At 46.2% G+C, this 19,856-nt stretch overlaps 1 protein-coding gene across 1 annotated transcript in view; it reads right to left on the bottom strand.

Moving 5' to 3' along the window:
* Positions 1 to 12,070: 12,070 nt before the first annotated feature.
* Positions 12,071 to 19,856, bottom strand: part of LOC129387032 (uncharacterized) — a 177,626-nt gene continuing 169,840 nt past the window's right edge. The window contains exon 6 of the mRNA XM_055075683.2: positions 12,071 to 12,224. Coding sequence (XP_054931658.1) covers positions 12,145 to 12,224 — 80 coding nt within the window. The 3' untranslated portion in view covers positions 12,071 to 12,144. The remainder of the gene's footprint in view (positions 12,225 to 19,856) is intronic.

Here is a 19,856-nt window from a genome sequence, read left to right as displayed (position 1 = left end):
TGACGAAACGGCGAAAGTAAGAACACGGGCCGACGAGGCAGCGCACGTCAGAAGCAGAACGTGGAGCAGGAAAATTGCAAACGACGCGAACTTTTTCCAGATCTGGTTGTACACCGGATGCGTCAACAAGGTGTCCCAACACGGTAATCTAACGGCGCCCGAATTGACATTTCGTGGAGTTCAGTTGGAGGCCGGCTTTTCGGAGACCGCAAGGATTCCAGTGAACCCAGTGAATTCCAGGTGGCTGCCGGACGTGGGAGAAAAACAGTAACGTCGTCAAGATAACAAAGACAGGTGGTCCATTTGTAGCCTCGCAGAATAGAATCCATCATATGTTCAAATGTTGCAGGGGCATTGCATAGGCCAAAGGGCATGACTTTGAACTGATTTAGACCATCAGGTGTGGCAACGGCCGTCTTCTCACGGTCCATTTAATCAACTGAAATCTACCAAATGCCGGATCGAAGATCAATGGACGAGAAATATTTAGCTCCGTGCAAGCAGTCCAAGGCGTCATCGATGCGTGGTAGTGGGTAGACGTCTTATCGCGTGATCTTGTTTAAATGGCGATAATCGACGCAAGAACGCCATGTACCATCTTTTCTTTTTTTCACAAGGACGACACGCGAAGCCCGAGGTCTGACTGATGGTTCGATGACCCCTCTGCGGAGCATTTTGTCCACTTCTGATTGCATGACTCTACATTCAGCATGCGATACATGATAGGGAACCCGACGAATAGGATTTGTGTCTCAAGTGTTTATACGATGGTGAACAACAGATGTTTGGCCGAAAGGTCTGTCGCCAAAATCAAAGATGTCACTGTACGGTTCGAGGAGGAGACGTATGTCTGTGGCCTGTGCAGAGGTGAGGTCAGGTGCAATCATCTTCGCTAAGTCAACCGTTAAGGAAGCGAAGCTATGAGCTGCAATTGGCGTTAAGGAAGCACACTCGGCATTCATACTCTCAATGTCAAATTAAGAAGTACTAGAAACGCTGGTTAAGAACATGCCAGCCGGAAGCACTTGAGGGTACAGGCTCAAATTCATAACGGAAGAACGACGCCGTTATTAGTAACCGTGACCAGCGTACGCGGAAGAGCAACATTCCGGTTAAAAAGCATGTCGACGATGGGGCGAAGCACATGTTCACCGTCAGGAACCTGTGGCTGTGCGGTCAAAGCAACGTAAGTGACTGCCTCGGGTGACAGACGCACATCTTGAAGCGAGCACAAGTGCGGCGGGCCGGTGCTCAGAGCATCGGCGAGTTGAGGCAGTTCTAACTGAAGAATGGCGGTTGCGCAGTCGATGAGAACAGAATGATTGGATAAAAAGTCCAGTCCAAGAATAACGTCGTGAGGGCAGTTGTCGATCACACCAAAGACAACAGAAGTAGGGCCGCCGGCTATACTTAAACGCGCAGTACACATTCCAAGAACAGCCAGCACGCCGTCGTCGGCCACACGAAGCACTTGTGCAGATGCTGGGGTGAGCACCTTCTTTAAACGTTGACGTAGGCTTGCACTCATCACAGATACGTGGGGTTGAGTGTCGACGAGTGCTTGGAAATGTACGCCGTCTATTTTAACGTCAATTACACTTCTCTTTGTGGGCACAGATAAAGAATTTGCTGCGGTAGTAGGCAATGCAGCACCACCTCCAAGGGCTGCATTTCTTAGTTTTCCGGAAGGGTGCGGCCAAACGCCACAGGGGACGAAAGGCGACGTGGCTGCGGCGAATGTGAAGATGGGTGACGTGTTTACGGTGAGCGAGACTGGTGTCCGCGCGGCGATGGTGAGCGGCTGTACCACGTGTTCCTAGCAGAGTTGTCGGCGCTGTTGGGATCGGCGGTGGGCGAAACATTGCGTGAATTTCCATCAAAACGGCTCAGGTCGGTCGGCGTGCGAGGTGTTCAGGGCCACAAGTGGCGACAGTACCGGGAAACATGACCAATGTGGCGACAGGTGAAACATTTTGGCTGGTCGTCCGCAGTTCTCCACTCAGTCGGGTTACGATAACGTGGAGAGAAGCGTCGGGGTGGAGCGAAAATACAAGAAGGGCGTTCGTTGGCTCTGGAGTTGGCGACAGCACAGACAAAATGTCAACTAATGTTTTCAAGTTCCTGGCAAACGATGGCTTTTACGAGGGGAACTGAAAAACGGGTAGCATCAGGGCTAGGCGCACAGAAATCTGCAGGCGCCATCGCGTCCAGTTCACTTCGAACGGTTCGCACCACGTCCTCTGATGGCGACGCATGCTGCTGTGCGGGCTGATCTTCACACGTCGACGTTGTGGTAGTAGTGGGAAATCTGGCGAATGGTGGCAGGACGCGTCGGCTTTTCGCCAGCTCACATTGTCGGCACTCTTTGATGGTAGCATCAACTATAGAGCAGCTTTTGCGCATGAGCAGATTAAAGGTGTCGTCAGCAATTCCCTTTAGCACATGCCCGACCTTCTCTGCTTCTGTCATGGCGTGATCGGCTTTACGACAAAGCGCTAGCACGTCCTGGATGCACGAGACATAGGACTTCATGGACGATTAGGCATGGGAGGCTAGTTCCTGCTTTGCAGTAATATTATGACCGGCTGGTTTGCCGAACAAGTCTGTTAACTTGTCTTTCCATTTGTCCCAGCTTGTTAGCTCCTCTTCGTGGTTTTCTTACCACACCTTTGCCGTGCCTCTTAGGTATAACAACAGGTTAGCGAGCATAAGCGTAGGGTCCCATCTGTTAATTCCACTCACGTGTTCGTACATAGCCACCCACTCTTCAACGTCGGCGCCATCGGCCCCGCAGAAAGTTGCGGGATCCTTGGGTTGCACAACCACAACCGAAGGGGACAGCGACGTAGCTGCCGACGGTTACGTTGGAGGCGTCAACGCCGTTGATCCCACGTTCTCACCATTATTCATGGTGAGGACAGTGATGCGACGTCCACTGCGGAGCTCCGTTTCCTGCTGTGGTACCCCGCACCTCCCACCAATATGTTACGGGGATGTTGGGGGTATAGAGAGACTACATTCTCAATATATACACAAGCAGAGTCAATGAGGTTAAGATGACTCACAAGCAACAACACGCAGCACAAGCACCATGAAGATGATGCGCACCACCATATCAGGTTCAGTACTGTGAGGTTTCCTATATAACTGTGCCTAGAGTGGCGTGGTCACCGCTATGTGCTAGAGCTGACGGTTGTCCTCACCTTGAGCTCGTAGGCTGCTAAACACGACTGAGGACAATACCGGCGATGCTGCCCCTATTTACTTCACTTCGTTTTTGACAACAATATTTAATCGGGAGCTATGTTCTCTTCGGGACTGCCATAAGATTTCCCAGCCACTTAGAAATTTTCTTGCTTCCCTTTTTGACAATATTTCTGGGGGATCGGGTTATTTACCGTTTCCTCTCACATTCTTGGTTTCTAGACAGGACGTACTTTATTGTTCGTTCCATTCGATTCACGGAAAATGCATCATATAGGTTATGCACTATACATTGAGGTTAACTAGCTAACCAACCCCAACCAACAGCAATTATTCACTGTTTCTGTTGAGGAAGCTTTCTGCTCCAAAAGCTTACTTCAAGAACAACCTATTTGTGCAGAAATCCACATGAGAGGGAATATGTTCGTCGCACAGACCCACTACAAAGAACCAGATAGGTAAATATAGAAACAAAAATAAACATGGAAAAAGTTTGTAAACAAACTTTTTGAACTAATATATGAGAATCAATAGATAGATTGTAGCTAATTATTTTCAGAGAATGAAGGAATAAATGAAATAATAAATCAGGCACGTACCCAGGATTTTTTTTCGGGGGGGGCCCAACCCAAGGTAACATTTCTATGCAAATGAGGGTGGGGGGGTACCTTTACTAGTACAAATGAGAATAACGCCCACAATTCCCCACAAAAACGCGTAAACCCACAAAAGAGAAATGAAATAAGGTGTATTTTACAGGTATGCCTGTGCGATACACCTCTCCTTCACTTGGCAAACATAGAACCACGCCAAATGGACTCGCGCAGGAAAGAAGCGCAGGAAGAACACTGACAAAAACAAGTAAAGAAGTGAAAGTGAAAAATAAAGATTACTTTAGTAGAATAGAACCTTAGAAACAGTAGTTGGCAACAAAGGCACACGGACCGCGCGGAGTTGTGTTACTCCGCCAGCCAATGACAGAAGCAAACAAAGTCGTCGTCATGCGGCCTTTTCAATATGGCGTCGTACTTGATACCTCCGGAGCGTCTGCTGTTTTTCAAAAGACTTTTCATCGCCGGAAACACTGAAGTGTGCAACAGACATGGACAAAATGTATCAAGTCTGAGCATTTCACTCTTCAAAAGTCTGCTGTGCAGTTCATAACACTGCTGAACCCGTTTTACTCATGAAACTTCACAACAAATAGTTGTAGCCAAGCAAGCATGTTATTTCAGTTCAATAATGAATTAGACATTCGCCATTCCACTATAATAGGCGAGGGGAAAGGTATAAGATTACGCGCTAATAATTTTATTTTTGTAGTTACCGCTATATTTGGGTAACAGAAGAGGTTTGAAGTACGAATTGTCTGCAGCCTCGCGGAGGAACAGTGGCTGGCAGTTATGAGGGCGTGGGCGGGGCTTCTGCAGACTTAAGAGGAAGCTTTAGCTCGGGTGCTCCCATCTAAACACATGTAAAAGGAGAATTCGTTTTTCTCAGCAAAAACTGCACCAAATTTGACGAGGTTTGTTGCAGTTAAAAGAAAAACTTAAACTCTAGTGACTGTCGGTTTCGAATTTTCGCTTTATATCGTCCATTTGTTATTAAAAATTATCAAAAATCGAAAATTTTCAGAAAACGAGACTATCAAGTTTACAACTCTGTCCTTCGGCAACGAAAAATGATATCACAATTCTGTAAATTGCGTCTAATACTACATTTAAAGCGGACAAAAGTGATATGTTACATATGAATCTCAACAAATTTTCTAATATGGAAATACACCTTTTGCAGAACCCTTGTAAACAACGTAACAAATTCACATAAGATGTAAAATAATATATCGAATTCGTCCGCTTTGAATGGTCTAATGGATGCCGTTTGCAGAACCGCGACATCTGTTTTTGATGCAGAGCTATGGATTTGTAAACTTCGTGCTTATATTTCTTCAAACTGTCGAATATTTGAAAATATTTGTAACGAAATTCAGGCATCACATCCAAATTCCGCTTCAAACAGTCACTAGAATTTAACTGTCTCTCTCAAATGCAATACATTTCATTAAGATGGTTCCAGGGATTATCTCAGAAAAACCTTTTAGCGTTTTACGTGTATTTGAATAGGCCGCCTCGGAGTTGGGCCCAAGCTAAAGCTTCCTCTTAAATTGTATCCGACTATAGTAGCGTTTTTTGAATTATCTCTGGAAGAAATAGACAGAAATATATATTTGCACAACAATTACAGTTCTTTTGGATCCACGTTTACTGCTCTAACAAGTTAAGTGCCACAACCGACCCTTATTGTTACTAGGGAAGTTACGTAACGAAGCGTGGCCGCCAGTCGCGTACAACCGCGTATGGAGCAAGAAGCTGCGATTCTACACCTACTGCGCCCACCACGGAAAGTTAGAAAAGCACCTACATAAGCACAGCAGAGAAGTGGCAACAAGCGGCTCGAATGATAACTGTAGAAGCTTCATTCAGAACATACGGAACTGTCTTCCACTTCCGGCGGCGTTTTCTCTACTTCCTTTTTAAATAAAAAGCTGTTGATCCATGAATATTTTCATAAACAACGGTTACATTTGTTAATTTTCACTTTTCCTTCCTGTTTGGCTGTTGCCTTGGCTCTCTCCCTTAATAGATCGCTCAATTTCTCAAATCCTTGCGACTCTTGTTTCCAGTTGGCAATTTTGCACGAAAGGAGCTGTACAATTAGGGAAAAACCAGGCGAGTTAACAGGTGAAAATCATATTGCCTATGAGTTTCAAGGTTATTGCAGGGATTGATGATGGATGCCATCTCGCATTATGTTCTTTTCCACCTTATCTGACCCATATCACGGGTATATGGTTCCGAGGATCCGTCAGCGTCGCGGCGAGCCGTCACTCGAGGAAATAATGAAAAAAAAAGAAAAGTTAAACGCAATTGGCATTTTCTCTGGCCGCAACTCGTTCCACGTGCATGCAGACCAGCTGACCACGAAGTGAATCCCTGTCCTGGTCCCTGGATCAGTCTAAACGAAAAAGGTTGAACTTACATAGCAGCAACGATGGGCGTGACTGTTGAATACACGGTAACAACTGAATGCATCTCGAGTTAATCGCGCGGGCACCGAATTGATGAGGAAACTGGCCATCACATTCCAGGAGACGCCGATAACTACCGCTACCCAAAAGGAGAGAAAAAGGCAGCAAAATGTTGACCGCCGAATAAGTGTCAAATCTCAGCACTGATTTGTCGGCGCTTTAGGAATGTGTGTGAGAAATGGTGGCGTGGACGGGGAGGCGGGGGGGGGGGGGGTTATGCGTACCCAAGGGGGGGCCCGGGGGGGCCCGGGCCCCCCCGGGGCCCCCCCTTGGGTACGTGCCTATAATAAATACAGCTAATCGATATCCATCTTCCAGGAAGTGACGAAACCTTAAATTGTGATTTCAGGGTCAATGTCTCGTTGAACCTGCAATAAAATCCTGGATGACATCGCGAACCTTCCTGTAGCTGTGTCCAAGGGTCGAGGCCCCCAAGGATAGTAAATTTTGGCCATGTAAGTCTTATCTAAGGCCGCGGGACGGTGTTTCTGAGGTTTGTTTTTGCAAATTAGAATATATTTTACAATAAACGAGGAAAATAATCCATTGTTCCGTGTACACCATTAGATCTTAAGCTCCTACACTTCTTGTTCTTTTCGGTTGCTTAAGGCGCAGCGCGCGGACGCCGCAGGCACAGGAAGAAGAAGAGCAGCCACCAGTTTTTCCTGACCTTCTCACAACCAGCCTTAGAAATTCTTGTCGTCTAGCACAGTGTGAGTATTAACGTAGTGGTAGAAGACGCATCCTACGTGATTCCGTGCTATGGCAGTCAGCAAGAAACCTCCAGCTCCCGCACAGCAGCGCAGCAGAGGATCGTTTTCATGTACAGACCTGGAGTTGTTCTTCAAGGACGACGATCCGAACATTCCGATAGCGCAAGGGCGCAGAGCTCTTGCTAGCGGTTCAGCGCCTTCCTTTATGTCAGCTCCACCACAATCTCGCGACAGCCCCACGGAAGTCCCGGTTCATATGAATCCCGAACGCTTCGCTAAGTCGCTGGAGATCGCAGAGGCTCGGCAGCTTCGCGCCATCGAGGAGGCACGCCAGCGAAGCAACAACTTGTTGTGCGGCGTGTGCGTCATGATAGCTTGGTCGACGGTCCTGCTTCTTCTTGGCACGGCCGTCTTCACAGGCGAGGCTCCAGAACCACCATTTCTTGAGACGAGAGATGTGGCCATTTCGAACTTCAGTGACTCCGCGAACGACACTGGTGGCTCCGAGTTCGCCGTGGCTCGTGCGAGTGTGTATGACTTCGCGGAAGAGGGCGGCGGCTCCCGTGTCTTCATCGACAGTGACCTTACGACTCCTGACACATTTGAGTCCTTCGTGGAAGGCTAACTCTTGCCTGAGCAATACTCAAGCCGCCAACGGGAAAGTTTTCTGCAGTCGCGTCAAACTTTTCAGTACATCCACCTGGTGTTGCGCAAGTGATTCGCTAACGATGTATATACTTAGTGCGTGTGTTATATTTAAAACGTTGATTTGCTTAAGTGAAGCTTCTAAGTTCAGTAAATGTCTTGGGTCGCATGAACGGCCTGGGTGTGTGCGGTTCGAAAATAGTTTTTCCGATGCGATGTCTGACGCTGGACACCGGCGCCGGCTTCCGCCGTTGACGCCGGATTTTCTGCGACACGGGCTCCTTAACGCTACGGCGTTAAAACAGTAATGTACAAAAAGAATGTTCACAATATTGGGTCAAAAAATTTGGTTATTGGAATTCATCGTGTCTTTCTTTTTTTAAAAATCTAGTTAGGACATTTCGCAGTATAATAGCAAGAGCTTGGTGGCGCAACCCACAGCCCCGTGCCAAACGGGACGCTCATAACATCCATCCATCCGGGTCCCCGCCGGGACAGGAGCGGAGCAATCAGATGGCGCGCTGGGGGTAAGGTGCAGGAACGGACCAATCAGAGCACACTCCGGGGAGGAGAGGGGTATCGATCCTTTTCACGGAGTAGTTTGTTCTAGAGAAACGAGATGGCGCTTTTGGCGGCGGGCGGCACATCGCCTCAGAGACAGCGCACGAATACGAAACAATTACCGCTTCCACCTTGCTTCCGTGCGATGAGCTGTCGTAAATGCAACTATGTTCTCGCTAACGCACCGTGCCCCAATCATGCCGGATTGAATCATATGTATTGAAGACGTGTGCAGTAGTTGGCTGCAGAAAGAGTGACTGGTATATTAGGGAATGGAATGAATCTGTGTAGCCAAGTTCTCGGACCGTTGCTGCAGCTTTCCGTACGCGTTACTAGCACTTCGTGATGTGTGGCTTTCTTCGAGGGTACAGAAATTTGTTCATCCGCCAGCGTTGTATCGCTGACCTTCAAACAAAGTGCTTCAGTCCCGGAACGTCATCAAGAGTGAGTGCCGCTAGTTAAACAATGACAAAGGGAGTAGCGTCGCTTCCTATCATAGTACGTTTCGCTCAAAGTATCGACACAAATCTACCCTTAATTGGCGCGAAATAATACGCCCGCTCTATTGCCAACGTGTCAATTAGCGAATGGGCACGCACATGAATATATGCGCACCACATACGCCCAATAAGTGACGGACCACACTGATAGCGCACAAATGGTCGAAGCTGAATGTTTTGTGACGTCCCAAAAGAGTGAGCTAATTACTAGCAATAATACATCTTTGATACAAGGTATAACAATGCACAAAAGGGCTACGTTTCAAGCTGGGCGCGCAGCAGGCACAGATCTATTGGAACTGAGCACACCCATGTGCGATTAGGCAGAAATAAACGGATATTGACGGCACCAAGAAAATTTACTGAGTCAGAAATGTGACAAGCCACTCCTCCAAATATTTGTCAAATAAAGAAACAAGATCAAAACAACAATCCTAATCCAATTCATGAGCGGAAAGTTTGAATAGATTGTAATACACATTAGGCCTCGCTGAAGAAGCAAGACGTACGCCGCTCACGCCGTCTGCACATAGCTTAATTAGCTTCCAAAGCGCTATTGCATGTTCTCTGAAGCTGTGGCCAAAGCTTCGTGTCGTCCACCCATTCACATTCTACGATATCTCCCGAAACAGAGGTTCTTTAAGCCGCGCCGGCGTCGTGCCGACCCATTGTAAACGCGGAGGCAACGAAGGCAGTTGAGGCAAGCAATGGACGTATGACAACGTGATAAAACATGGCAGCGCCCACGGGATCGCCACGAAAAGGGTCAATGGGAGCAGATGTTTACGCCAGCTCGCGCCCTTTCGCCCCATGGATTCCGCTCGGCCGAGCGACAGCGGGAGCTCGCACGAGGGCGCCAGCGCCGACGGCGCGCAAATCCCAAGCTTCGAGAGCGAGAAGCGCAAGCTAAGCGCCAACTCAGAGAAGCCGCTACCGCCGAGGATCTAGCACGGGAAGCGCAAGCTAAGCGCGGTAAAGTCAAAGGAACCCATCCCCCCCCCCCCCCCCCCTTTCAAGAGAAGGCAACCCGAGCCAAGCGCCAGCACAGGCAAACTAACACCCAACTTCGAGAGTAGGAGGCGAGCAGAGACGTCGACGCAGAAAGATTCCTTCCACGAAGGGTGCCGATGGGCGGTTCAAGAGAGAATTCCTGGACCATAGCTGCAAGGTGTGTGATGAACTGTGGTTTGATCACAACCTCAGGCAACTGAAGAGTGTGCGCAATCCGGTACCGAAGCTCGACTCTGGTAAAACGACGACAACGAGACAAAATACTTTTTATGAAAATCGCGGTAAACACGAGTTCAAACTTGAGAAAACGATCACCAGCTTCGCTGTTTTAACAGCTTTCACTGCATGGAACTGGCTTTATCTTTTTTACACTTGGTAACATTCGGAAACAATCTACTTCGTGGTTTTCTTACTTTGTATCATTGATCTAGTAAGAAGCTAGCATTGGGGTGTTGATGCCGAACTTTCCCGTGTTGTGCCACACTGCGTGCCTATCATAGAGCAATGGCAGACCAGGCAGACTGCGAAGCCGAGGTGACAGCGACAAGGCCGATCGGAGGCGTTCGAAGCGAGGACGGCGATCAGTCTGAGAGTGAGCTGGTGATGGGTCGAAGGGTTCGTAAGGTGCATTTGCATCAGGCGGAACATAGGGAGCTCGGCGATCGTCATCGAACGCCTGCGATCGGTGGCGGAAGAACCTTGCGACATGACCGCGATACCTACATGCGAAGCATATAGGGTTAGCCACGGGTTAGCGACGGCAGTGGTGGTCCAGGGGACGGGAGGGGGAGGGCGGTGCACAGGCTGCTGGAAGCGACGCGCGGGCACACTGCGAGGGGCCATTGCAGCAACCCTAGCATAAGTGACTGGTGTAGTCACGACATCCTGCTTGTGAACAGCCAGCAGCGCTTCCGCGACCTCTTCATGGATCACGTTACGGATATGAGACGGCAAAGTGCTGGTAGAATCCTGAGTGACGGACACCAGAGATAGCTGTCGTGCGACTTCTTCGTGGACGAAATCCTTGATTTGGGTCATCAGGGAGGCTTGTTATGAGCCGGTGGTCAGGCTGCAGAGTGACGCCGCATTCGGTGTGGGATGTCGCCTTGTCAGAGCTCGCGGCTTACGTAATTCATCATAGCGATGGCACAAGCTGATGACGTCGCCAACAGTGCGCGGGTCCTCGGCCAGAAGCATCTGGAACGCGTCATCATCAATTCCCTTCATGACGTGCTTGATCTTTTCCGCTTCCGTCATGGCAGCGTTCACGCGCCTGCACAAATCTAGAACGTCTTCTATAGAGCTGGTGAATGTCTCACCCGTGTCTTGTGCGCGTGTACGCAAACGCTGCTCGGCTCGGAGTTTCCTGACGGCGGGTCGGTGAAATACTTCTGTAATCGACGTCTTGAACGCCGACCACGTACGGATATCCCTCTCGTGATTTCTGAACCAGAGACTGGCCACGCCGGCGAGGTAGAATGATACGTAAGCCAGTTTGTCCGAGTTATTCCATTTGTTGTGCACGCTAACTCGTTCGTAGGACGACAGCCACTCTTCAACGTCGTTGTCGTCGGTTCCGCTGAAGATAGGAGGCTCCCGCTGGCGAACGGTGCCAGCGCAAGGGACGCGTGGCGATGGAAGAGCCTGCTGGTCGGCGTCTGGCATGGCGGAGGGTAGCGTCCGAGAACGTAGTTCCAGGATGGTAGAATGGAACGTTACCCAGCACCTCCACCACTTATAAAGGAAATTATTTGGGGTTCGTAGCGACCGCCGGTTCTAGGATGCACTGAGCAGTTCCCGAGCTCGAGCCTCTGCTGCGCGCTTGATGCTGCCGATGCTGCTGACTCTGTGCGCACGTTCGTTATCTTCCTTACAGTATATGTACAGTTCTAGTTTTGTAGACTGAAGTCTATGGAGTGTTTATAAACATTCTATAGACTTCAGTCTACAAAAACAGGACTTTATAATCCTATACACCTTTTTCTATGACATTCTGCAGGCATTTGTCAACAAACATTAATTTTCAATAATCTATAGACAGTCTATAGACACCGACATTTTATAGACAAGTCTACAGAGAGTGTATAAGGCCATAACTCCATAGCTATCGGCTATCTGCAAGTTAGTTTACATTTTTTGTTTACATGTGGTAGCAAAAACTTTTGAATGTATTTATGCATGTGCACCTGTTGCTTTTCATCTGCACTTAGGCATTAACGTTAGTAGAATATTAATGCTCCTGAACCAGCTGTACTTTCATATACGTTGCATAAACAGAAAGAATTTAGTGCTGAATCATGCAGTGCAAACAATAAAACAAATGCACCGGCAATTAATCAACTGTTTTTATTGCACATTATAATAGATGAATTCCTTAAAATGCATGTCTTATGCTATTATGGAAACAGACTGAATATTTACACTACTTCCCCTTGGCAAGCATGGTCGCCAGGCTGGCCTTGACCTTTGTGTCATTAGTCCCAAAAGTGCTGCAGGTGTATGCTGCAAATAAGTAGATACAGCAATATGAGGCAAAAATAACAAGTGTGCATTCTTTGTATGTTCATTAAGCAGCTTAGTATATTTGCTCAAACCATCTAAGTCAATACTTAATGTGGTTTAACTATGACTAAGGGCTGCTTGTCAATACAAATCAGTACCTTTATAGAATGTTTTATTTTATGGTATGGTAAACAATTAAACAGTCACAACTGCTGCTCGTGCCAACACAGTATGTTCCCCTTTATGACAAGTTCATATATGATGCATTAACGTACTTATCCCAAATGATCTCTATATTTATTGCTGAAACGTTACCCAGTTGGACTGTCTACATTTTTTTGGCTGGTAGTTAAGTATGCCCGTGCAGAGGCATATGCTCAAAAGACGTGACTGGAGTATTCACAGTATCATGCCAAAGATTGTAATTTATATTGCTTAATACACATTTAAATGCCTTTCTCATACTCTTCAATGAATGGGTCATTGGCCATAACTTCAACAGAAGGCAGATGCGTTGATTGTATTGATATGATCACTTAGTTTCTTACAGGAAATGAGGCCTCTTGGGCATGCTAACAGGTTTCCAAGTTAGGTATAGCACATGAGCACCCGAATACCACACGAGCACTTTGTATCATGGCACGACAGATATGCACCTTCTAGGAAACAGAACTGATAGTATAGTTCGAATGAATTCTATCACAGTAAATTATTTAGGGTGCTTTCAAAGATTAAATTTTTTTCTAGGGTTTCGAGGTTCAGGACTTTTAGTTAACGCAAAAAAAGAAACAAATGAGTAAGAAATGCCTTGTTAGTATGCTTGACCTTCTTTTTTTTCAATAAATGGAACCAATTTCCGTCAACTTTTTATGAGGTGAAATTTTTTAAAATATATTTAACAGAGAGATTCTCTGGAAGCTTTGCATGACATATAGCAAGACAGCATACCTATGTGGCCATTTTAAAATTTCCCGTTCTTTTTCCAAGCCTTCCCTGGCTGTGTTCATGAAAATTTTCTGGCAATCTATGACGCCCGTAGCTTAAGTGCAATAAAAAATATTGTGGTTTAGTGCTTGCCAAGTACTGCCAGTCCATAATATTTAGGTAAAAAGAATAACACGTCAGTCACTTGACATGCAGTATTAGATTCAAGTGACTTGAATCCCCTGTTTCATAAATCTGAGAAGGGCTTGGGAAAGTTTGTAATTGATGGCCACACGAGTACAGCACGGAAGACAAGGACAGAGGCACACACGTAAAGCAAATGCAACAATGTGAGGGAAAACTATTCAATTAGTTATTTTTACGGTTCAATAGTAGTTTTCTATATCATTTGCTCTCATCACTTATGCCTCTAGTTAACTTTGTTTACCTCTGACTCTGAGGACGACGCAACGAGCTATGGAAAGAAGAATGATGGGTGTAACGTTAAGGGATAAGAAAAGAGCAGATTGGGTGAGGGAACAAACGCGAGTTAATGACATCTTAGTTGAAATCAAGAAAAGAAATGGGAATGGCCAGGACACGTAATAAGGAGGGAAGATAACCGATGGTCATTAAGGGTTACGGACTGGATTCCAAGGGAAGGGAAGCGTATCAGGGGGTGGCAGAAAGTTAGGTGGGCGAATGAGATTCAGAAGTTTGCAGGCACAACATGGCCACAATTAGTACATGACCGGGGTAGTTGGAAAAGTATGGGAGAGGCCTTTGCCCTGCAGTGGGCGTAACCAGGCTGATGATGATGATGATGACCTCTGACTAATCACTACATGGCAATATGAATCAGTACCATTATGATGTTTTGTTATGTGACAGTATGATAAGCAGTTAGACAACCGTAATGGTCGCCGGTGCCAGCAATGGTTCATGTGACACAAAGTGTACTTATTAAAAGAAATGCGAGAATCCCAAACGATTGCTATAATAATAATTGTTGAAACAAAGATACCCGGCTGTACTGTGCACATTTTCCAGGTGGTAATGCAATATGCCCGTGCCGAACGAACATGCTCAGCATAGTGACTGCAGTTTTGCACAATCACGTTAAGAATTGCAATTTAGTTCCGCTTAGAACAGTCGGCAATTTCTCTTTTCTCCTACTTCGAGATGAATACATTTGCCACACTTTCAGTAGGATGCACATGAATGGGGGCGTATTGGTAAGGTTAATTATCAACTAAAACACGTTACGATCTCTTAGGTGTGTTGAAAAGGGTAGAGCAAATGCAATGTCCACTAAATTATTTGAATAATCTGTGCGTTATCTACTAAGAAAATACCACGAAATGAATAATCTGGCTCTTTCTCTTTTGTACAGCGCATATAGTATAGTCTGTCCAAGACGACGGCACTACATGCAACAGTAATGAAAACCGGAACACTTATTACGCACCACAAGGGTTTCATACCATGCACGACTGGCACAATGCGAATCTGTGCCAGCAGCTGCCTAGTCATTAACAGCACGTAAACTGCATAACGCCGAAGCATCGAAAGGCGCTTAACGCTTTTCATATAGCTCGAAAGATAACTTCTGCTGCTAAACTGTTTAAAAAATAGGCAAGAAACAAATCCTCCAACTACCGTAAAACGCAATGCCTTCAGTTTGAAACGTGTACAATTGCTTCCCGGAGCGACTAAATTATTTTTCTCAAACTTTTTTCGGCTGAGTTACGAAGCTACGAGTGATTGAGCTTATCGCAGCTTTCATGCTCCAAAAGCGTTTGTGTTTGCATATAAATACACTGGGTGAATCTAGATATTTCTGCTAGATATTTCTTCAAGTCTCGTGTTTTGCTTGCGGTAACTTCCCAAAATTATTTAGATTTTTTTTCCAGGAACCTTAAAAATACTGCTACTTTTAAACTATACGAAAACGGCAGCGCAAACACTGCTGATGCATGCCCCGCAAACACGGCCTTTCATCCGAGTACGCTAGCAGTTATTCAACTATACGTATCTTCAAGGGGAGTACGGTAGCGCGATTAAAAGACGGGACAAAAGAAGACACATAGGGACACACAAAGCGCTAACTTCCAACAATGTTTGTTATCGATAACCAGGTCGTACTTATACACTCAGCCAACATGAGTCACAGCCACGTGAACAGATTAACAATCAGAGTGATACATTTTGTGATATGTTAAGCCATGCGCAAAAATTTCAGTTCTTTTTCAGAGAGAGTCAATGATGGTTTGCTGATACATGAATCCCCTAGGGCATCAATCTTCTCGGCTTCCATTATAAGTCTAGTGAGTTCGCACTTATTTCTACCGGTAATGATTGTTGATTCGAAGAGAGGGGAGCACTTATGTTGCTTACAATGAAAGGAGGGAAACCCACCTGACACAAGTTTGTCAACTTTATTTTTGTGTTCGCCCAGTCTATCATTAATGCATTTGCCCGACTGTCCGACGTAATACTTCCCACACGATAAGGGCATACGATATATAATTGAAGTCTTACATTCTCGAAACTTCTTCCTGTGTTTAACTTGGCAGCTAGGGGCACTTTCTTTCTTTTCTGGTCTTGTTTTCCTGCACAGGCTGATTAGTTTGTTGGGTGCTGAAAAAACGAAATGAGTGTTACCTCTGCGGGCAATTTTCTTTAGGTTGTGTGACAACCGGTGGATATAAGGTATCACTGTTGGTCTTTTTTTCTCTCGGTTACTATTTCCTTCCGCTCGTTCAGCAGTCCCTGATTGCTGCACTTGCCTAAGTATTCCCTCTGCAACTGATGCCAGTACATGATTGGGATAGCCTTCTTCATGTAGCCGCATGGCATGCTGTGTGAATGCTTCGTCAGTGCAATGATGGCATGATTTAGTGAGTGCGTTAGTAATACACATTTTCGCAATTCCTCTTTTTACTTGTTTAGAATGGACTGAATGATATGACAATAACGGTTTATTTGTCCTAGGACTGTAACACCAGCAAGTTAGATCATCGCAACACAACATCAACACAACAGGTCACACACAACAACACAACAGGATCACACAACAGGTCACGGAATACCTTTGGCAACATCAACTGAGGCAGCTCCGAGCAGAAGCTTCCAAGGAGCGGCACGTCCCATCGAACCACAAAAGTGGCAAGGTCCCGAAGGCCTTGCCCTGCCAGAAAAGGTGCGTCAAGTCCTAGAACGAAGTCCTAAGTTCGCCATGGAAGCTAAGAGCACGAAACCGGAGCTACTCTCTCTCGTGCGGCAGATCTCCAGACGTGCACTATAAGATAAAGGCGTGAGGATGAACTCTGTAGGCGTGGACGTCCTGAACAAATGTAAGCTTCAAAGTTCCAAGTTACCAGTGAAACACGTTGTTACGTAATTATTTAAAAATGCACTGTCTGTCCTACCTGCTGACAAAGAAGGAGGCTTTTTATTATTTTCATATGGTAGCTACAACGAAAAAGCTAGTGAAGCAATAGCAGCCGTGTTCAATGAACACAAGGAAATTTCACCGGCGAAAGTTAAGAGCAGAGCTGTTGCGATGTGCCGGGACATGAACCTAGATAACGTATTGAAATCAATAGGAAAAAGCAAGAATGACAGTCCCGATGTATTCTTTAGCGCGAAAACTCACAAAGGTGTCCCGTTCAGGGTAATAGTATCGGAGAAAGGCACGTGGCACAAATCTATTGCAGTCTATTCATTCGACAAACTTAACCTACTCGAGATTAAAGATCCGTTCATCACGAAAAATTCCGAGGCAGTTTTAGCCTTTGTAGAGGCCAACTGTAACGCGGGACTAAAGGTCTTCTCAGCAGATGTGAAGGACCTGTATTATTCTTTGCCGCAGAATGAATCGTTAAGTTGTGTTCAATCATGTATAGATGAATTTGGTGCAGTAAGATTTAGTACGAAAGCGGGCACAACCGTTGAATATTTTTTAGAACTTTTAAACTTGTGCATGAAGTCAACATTTGTGCAAAGAAATGACATTGCGTACCTTCAAAAACAAGGGGTCTGTATAGGATCCTGCTTAGCGCCTGTTTTAAGCAATCGTACTTAGCCAAGCTAGACAGAGACCTGTGCTCACGCATCAATGATACAAAAGTTGTTAAAATATTTAGATTTGTTGATCATTTTTTGGTGTTTGTCAATGTTAAGCTAGACGACTTTGACACAGAGTATTCCGCTGTTAGTAATATTATACGCGAGTGCCTTTGTCCACTAGAAGTTACGTTCGAAGTGCCTATAGAACAAAAGATCAAGTTTCTGGATGTTAAATTTACCTTTGGTGATGATCTAACTTGCTGGTGTTAGATTTCCAGGACAAATAAACCGTTCTTGTCATATCATTCAGTCCATTCTAAACTAGTAAAAAGAGGAATTGCGAAAATGTGTTTTACTAACGCACTTACTAAATCATGCCATCATTGCACTGACGAAGCATTCACACAACATGCCATGCGGCTACGTGAAGCAGGCTATCCCAATCATGTACTGGCATCAGTTGCAAAGGGAATACTTAGGCAAGTGCAGCAATCAGGGACTGCTGAACGAGCGGAAGGAAATAGCAACCGAGAGAAAAAAAGACCAACAGTGATACCTTATATCCACCGGTTGTCGCACAACCTAAAGAAAATTGCCCGCCGAGGTAATACTCATTTCGTTTTTTCAGCACCCAACAAACTAATCAGCCTGTGCAGGAAAACAAGACCAGAAAAGAAAGAAAGTGCCCCTAGCTGCCAAGTTAAACACAGGAAGAAGTTTCGAGAATGTAAGACTTCAATCATATATCGTATACCCTTATCGTGTGGGAAGTATTACGTCGGACAGTCGGGCAAATGCATTAGTGATAGACTGGGCGAACACAAAAATAAAGTTGACAAACTTGTGTCAGGTGGGTTTCCCTCCCTTCATTGTAAGCAACATAAGTGCTCCCCTCTCTTCGAATCAACAATCATTACCGGTAGAAATAAGTGCGAACTCACTAGACTTATAATGGAAGCCGAGAAGATTGATGCCCTAGGGGATTCATGTATCAGCAAACCATCATTGACTCTCTCTGAAAAAGAACTGAAATTTTTGCGCATGGCTTAACATATCACAAAATGTATCACTCTGATTGTTAATCTGTTCACGTGGCTGTGACTCATGTTGGCTGAGTGTATAAGTACGACCTGGTTATCGATAATAAACATTGTTGGAAGTTAGCGCTGTGTGTGTCCCTATGTGTCTTCTTTTGTCCCGTCTTTTAATCGCGGTACCGTACTCCCCTTGAAGATGCATTACCAACAAGCCCACATTGCAAGCCTCGTATACGTATCTGTTTGAAAATTCTTCATGCTAACACAATTTCGAGATATATACGTAAAGCCTGTCACGAGCATTTCACTACACATGCGGCGCAGCATTCATCGCGGCCGGATCGAGCGCCACGAAATTAGATCTACCACACTGGCTGCCCAACAACACACACAATCCGCTTAGTGGCAGCTCAGTATTAAGTTAAGACATGGTGTACTTCCTTTTTTACGCACCTAAACTATAACGCTAAAATCAACAAAGCCGAGCGATCTCTCGCAGTAAAACATTCCGTATAGTAGAAGCAAGAACAAGAGCGCGTTATCAAATAATGTCAACGACAAACCGACACTATACCCGAGTCGCCTGCGCTACATGCAGCCGGTTGGCGCTACGAAATGCGCTTACCTAATCATGAGCTATTGACGCAAAACATCTTTGCTAAAGCTTACCGTTCAGTGTAGTTGACGTGTGATGCCACAAAGAAGACACGCATACGCAGACACCAACTTTTAGGCAGACACCGCACACCGCTACAAGCGTTTACGTGCCTGGCGCACTCGTTGCGAATTCAAATTGACGCGGACAGACGGCGCACCGCCGCGCATGCGCATAACATGCGCAAGAGCTCCACGCATGCGCAGGAGCTGCGCGCGCCAGGGTGCGCGCGCTCCGAGGAGTGTGACCGCCTTTTATTATTTCTTCCACGGAGGAAGGAAACTAAGGAGAGGCCCTGACGTCACTCTTTGTGAAGCAAAAGTGAAGCCGGAATTTGGCGTTGCTCATGGCGATGCTCCGCCTTTTGGGCCACCCTCCTCTCTTGTTTACATCTTTCTCGAAACCACGCCGCGCTGCGCGTGGTGTCGCGCGCTCGCGCAACATGTGGCAGAGCACGGTGCAGGTAACACAGCGCAACAAGACACGGTGACTAACGCAAACCCGCCCACTCAGCGCCTTTGCCACGGCCCGAAACCTACCAGAGCAACACGTGTGAGCGCTCAAAACCATAACAACGCCGCCATTGTGGCCCAAAAGGCGTGGCCATACAACAAAAAAAAAATAAAAAAGCAGCAAAAAAATGAGAACCTACTACGTCATTTCCGCCACACTTTTCTCCTAGCGCGCGGAGGGGGTAGGGCCTCTCCTTAGTTTCCTTCCTCCGTGATTTCTTCTTTTTTTTGCTCTTTCTCTCTCTCTCTCTCTCTCTGCGCGCCATGCGCGCCGGAACGGGTTGCTTTTCTTTTCCATTTTTCATCTTTTTTCATGGACGAAGGAAATGCGCTGGCAGGTTTCTATTACAAACGCTGTGGGCTATCGTATGAGACTGGAACGCACACATGGAGAGAGAGAGAGAGAGATAGCACTTTATTTACACCCGTCAGA

The sequence above is a fragment of the Dermacentor andersoni genome, chromosome 2 (assembly GCF_023375885.2).
Source record: "Dermacentor andersoni chromosome 2, qqDerAnde1_hic_scaffold, whole genome shotgun sequence".
Lineage (NCBI taxonomy): Eukaryota > Metazoa > Arthropoda > Arachnida > Ixodida > Ixodidae > Dermacentor > Dermacentor andersoni.
This window is presented reverse-complemented; position numbering and strand designations above follow the sequence as displayed.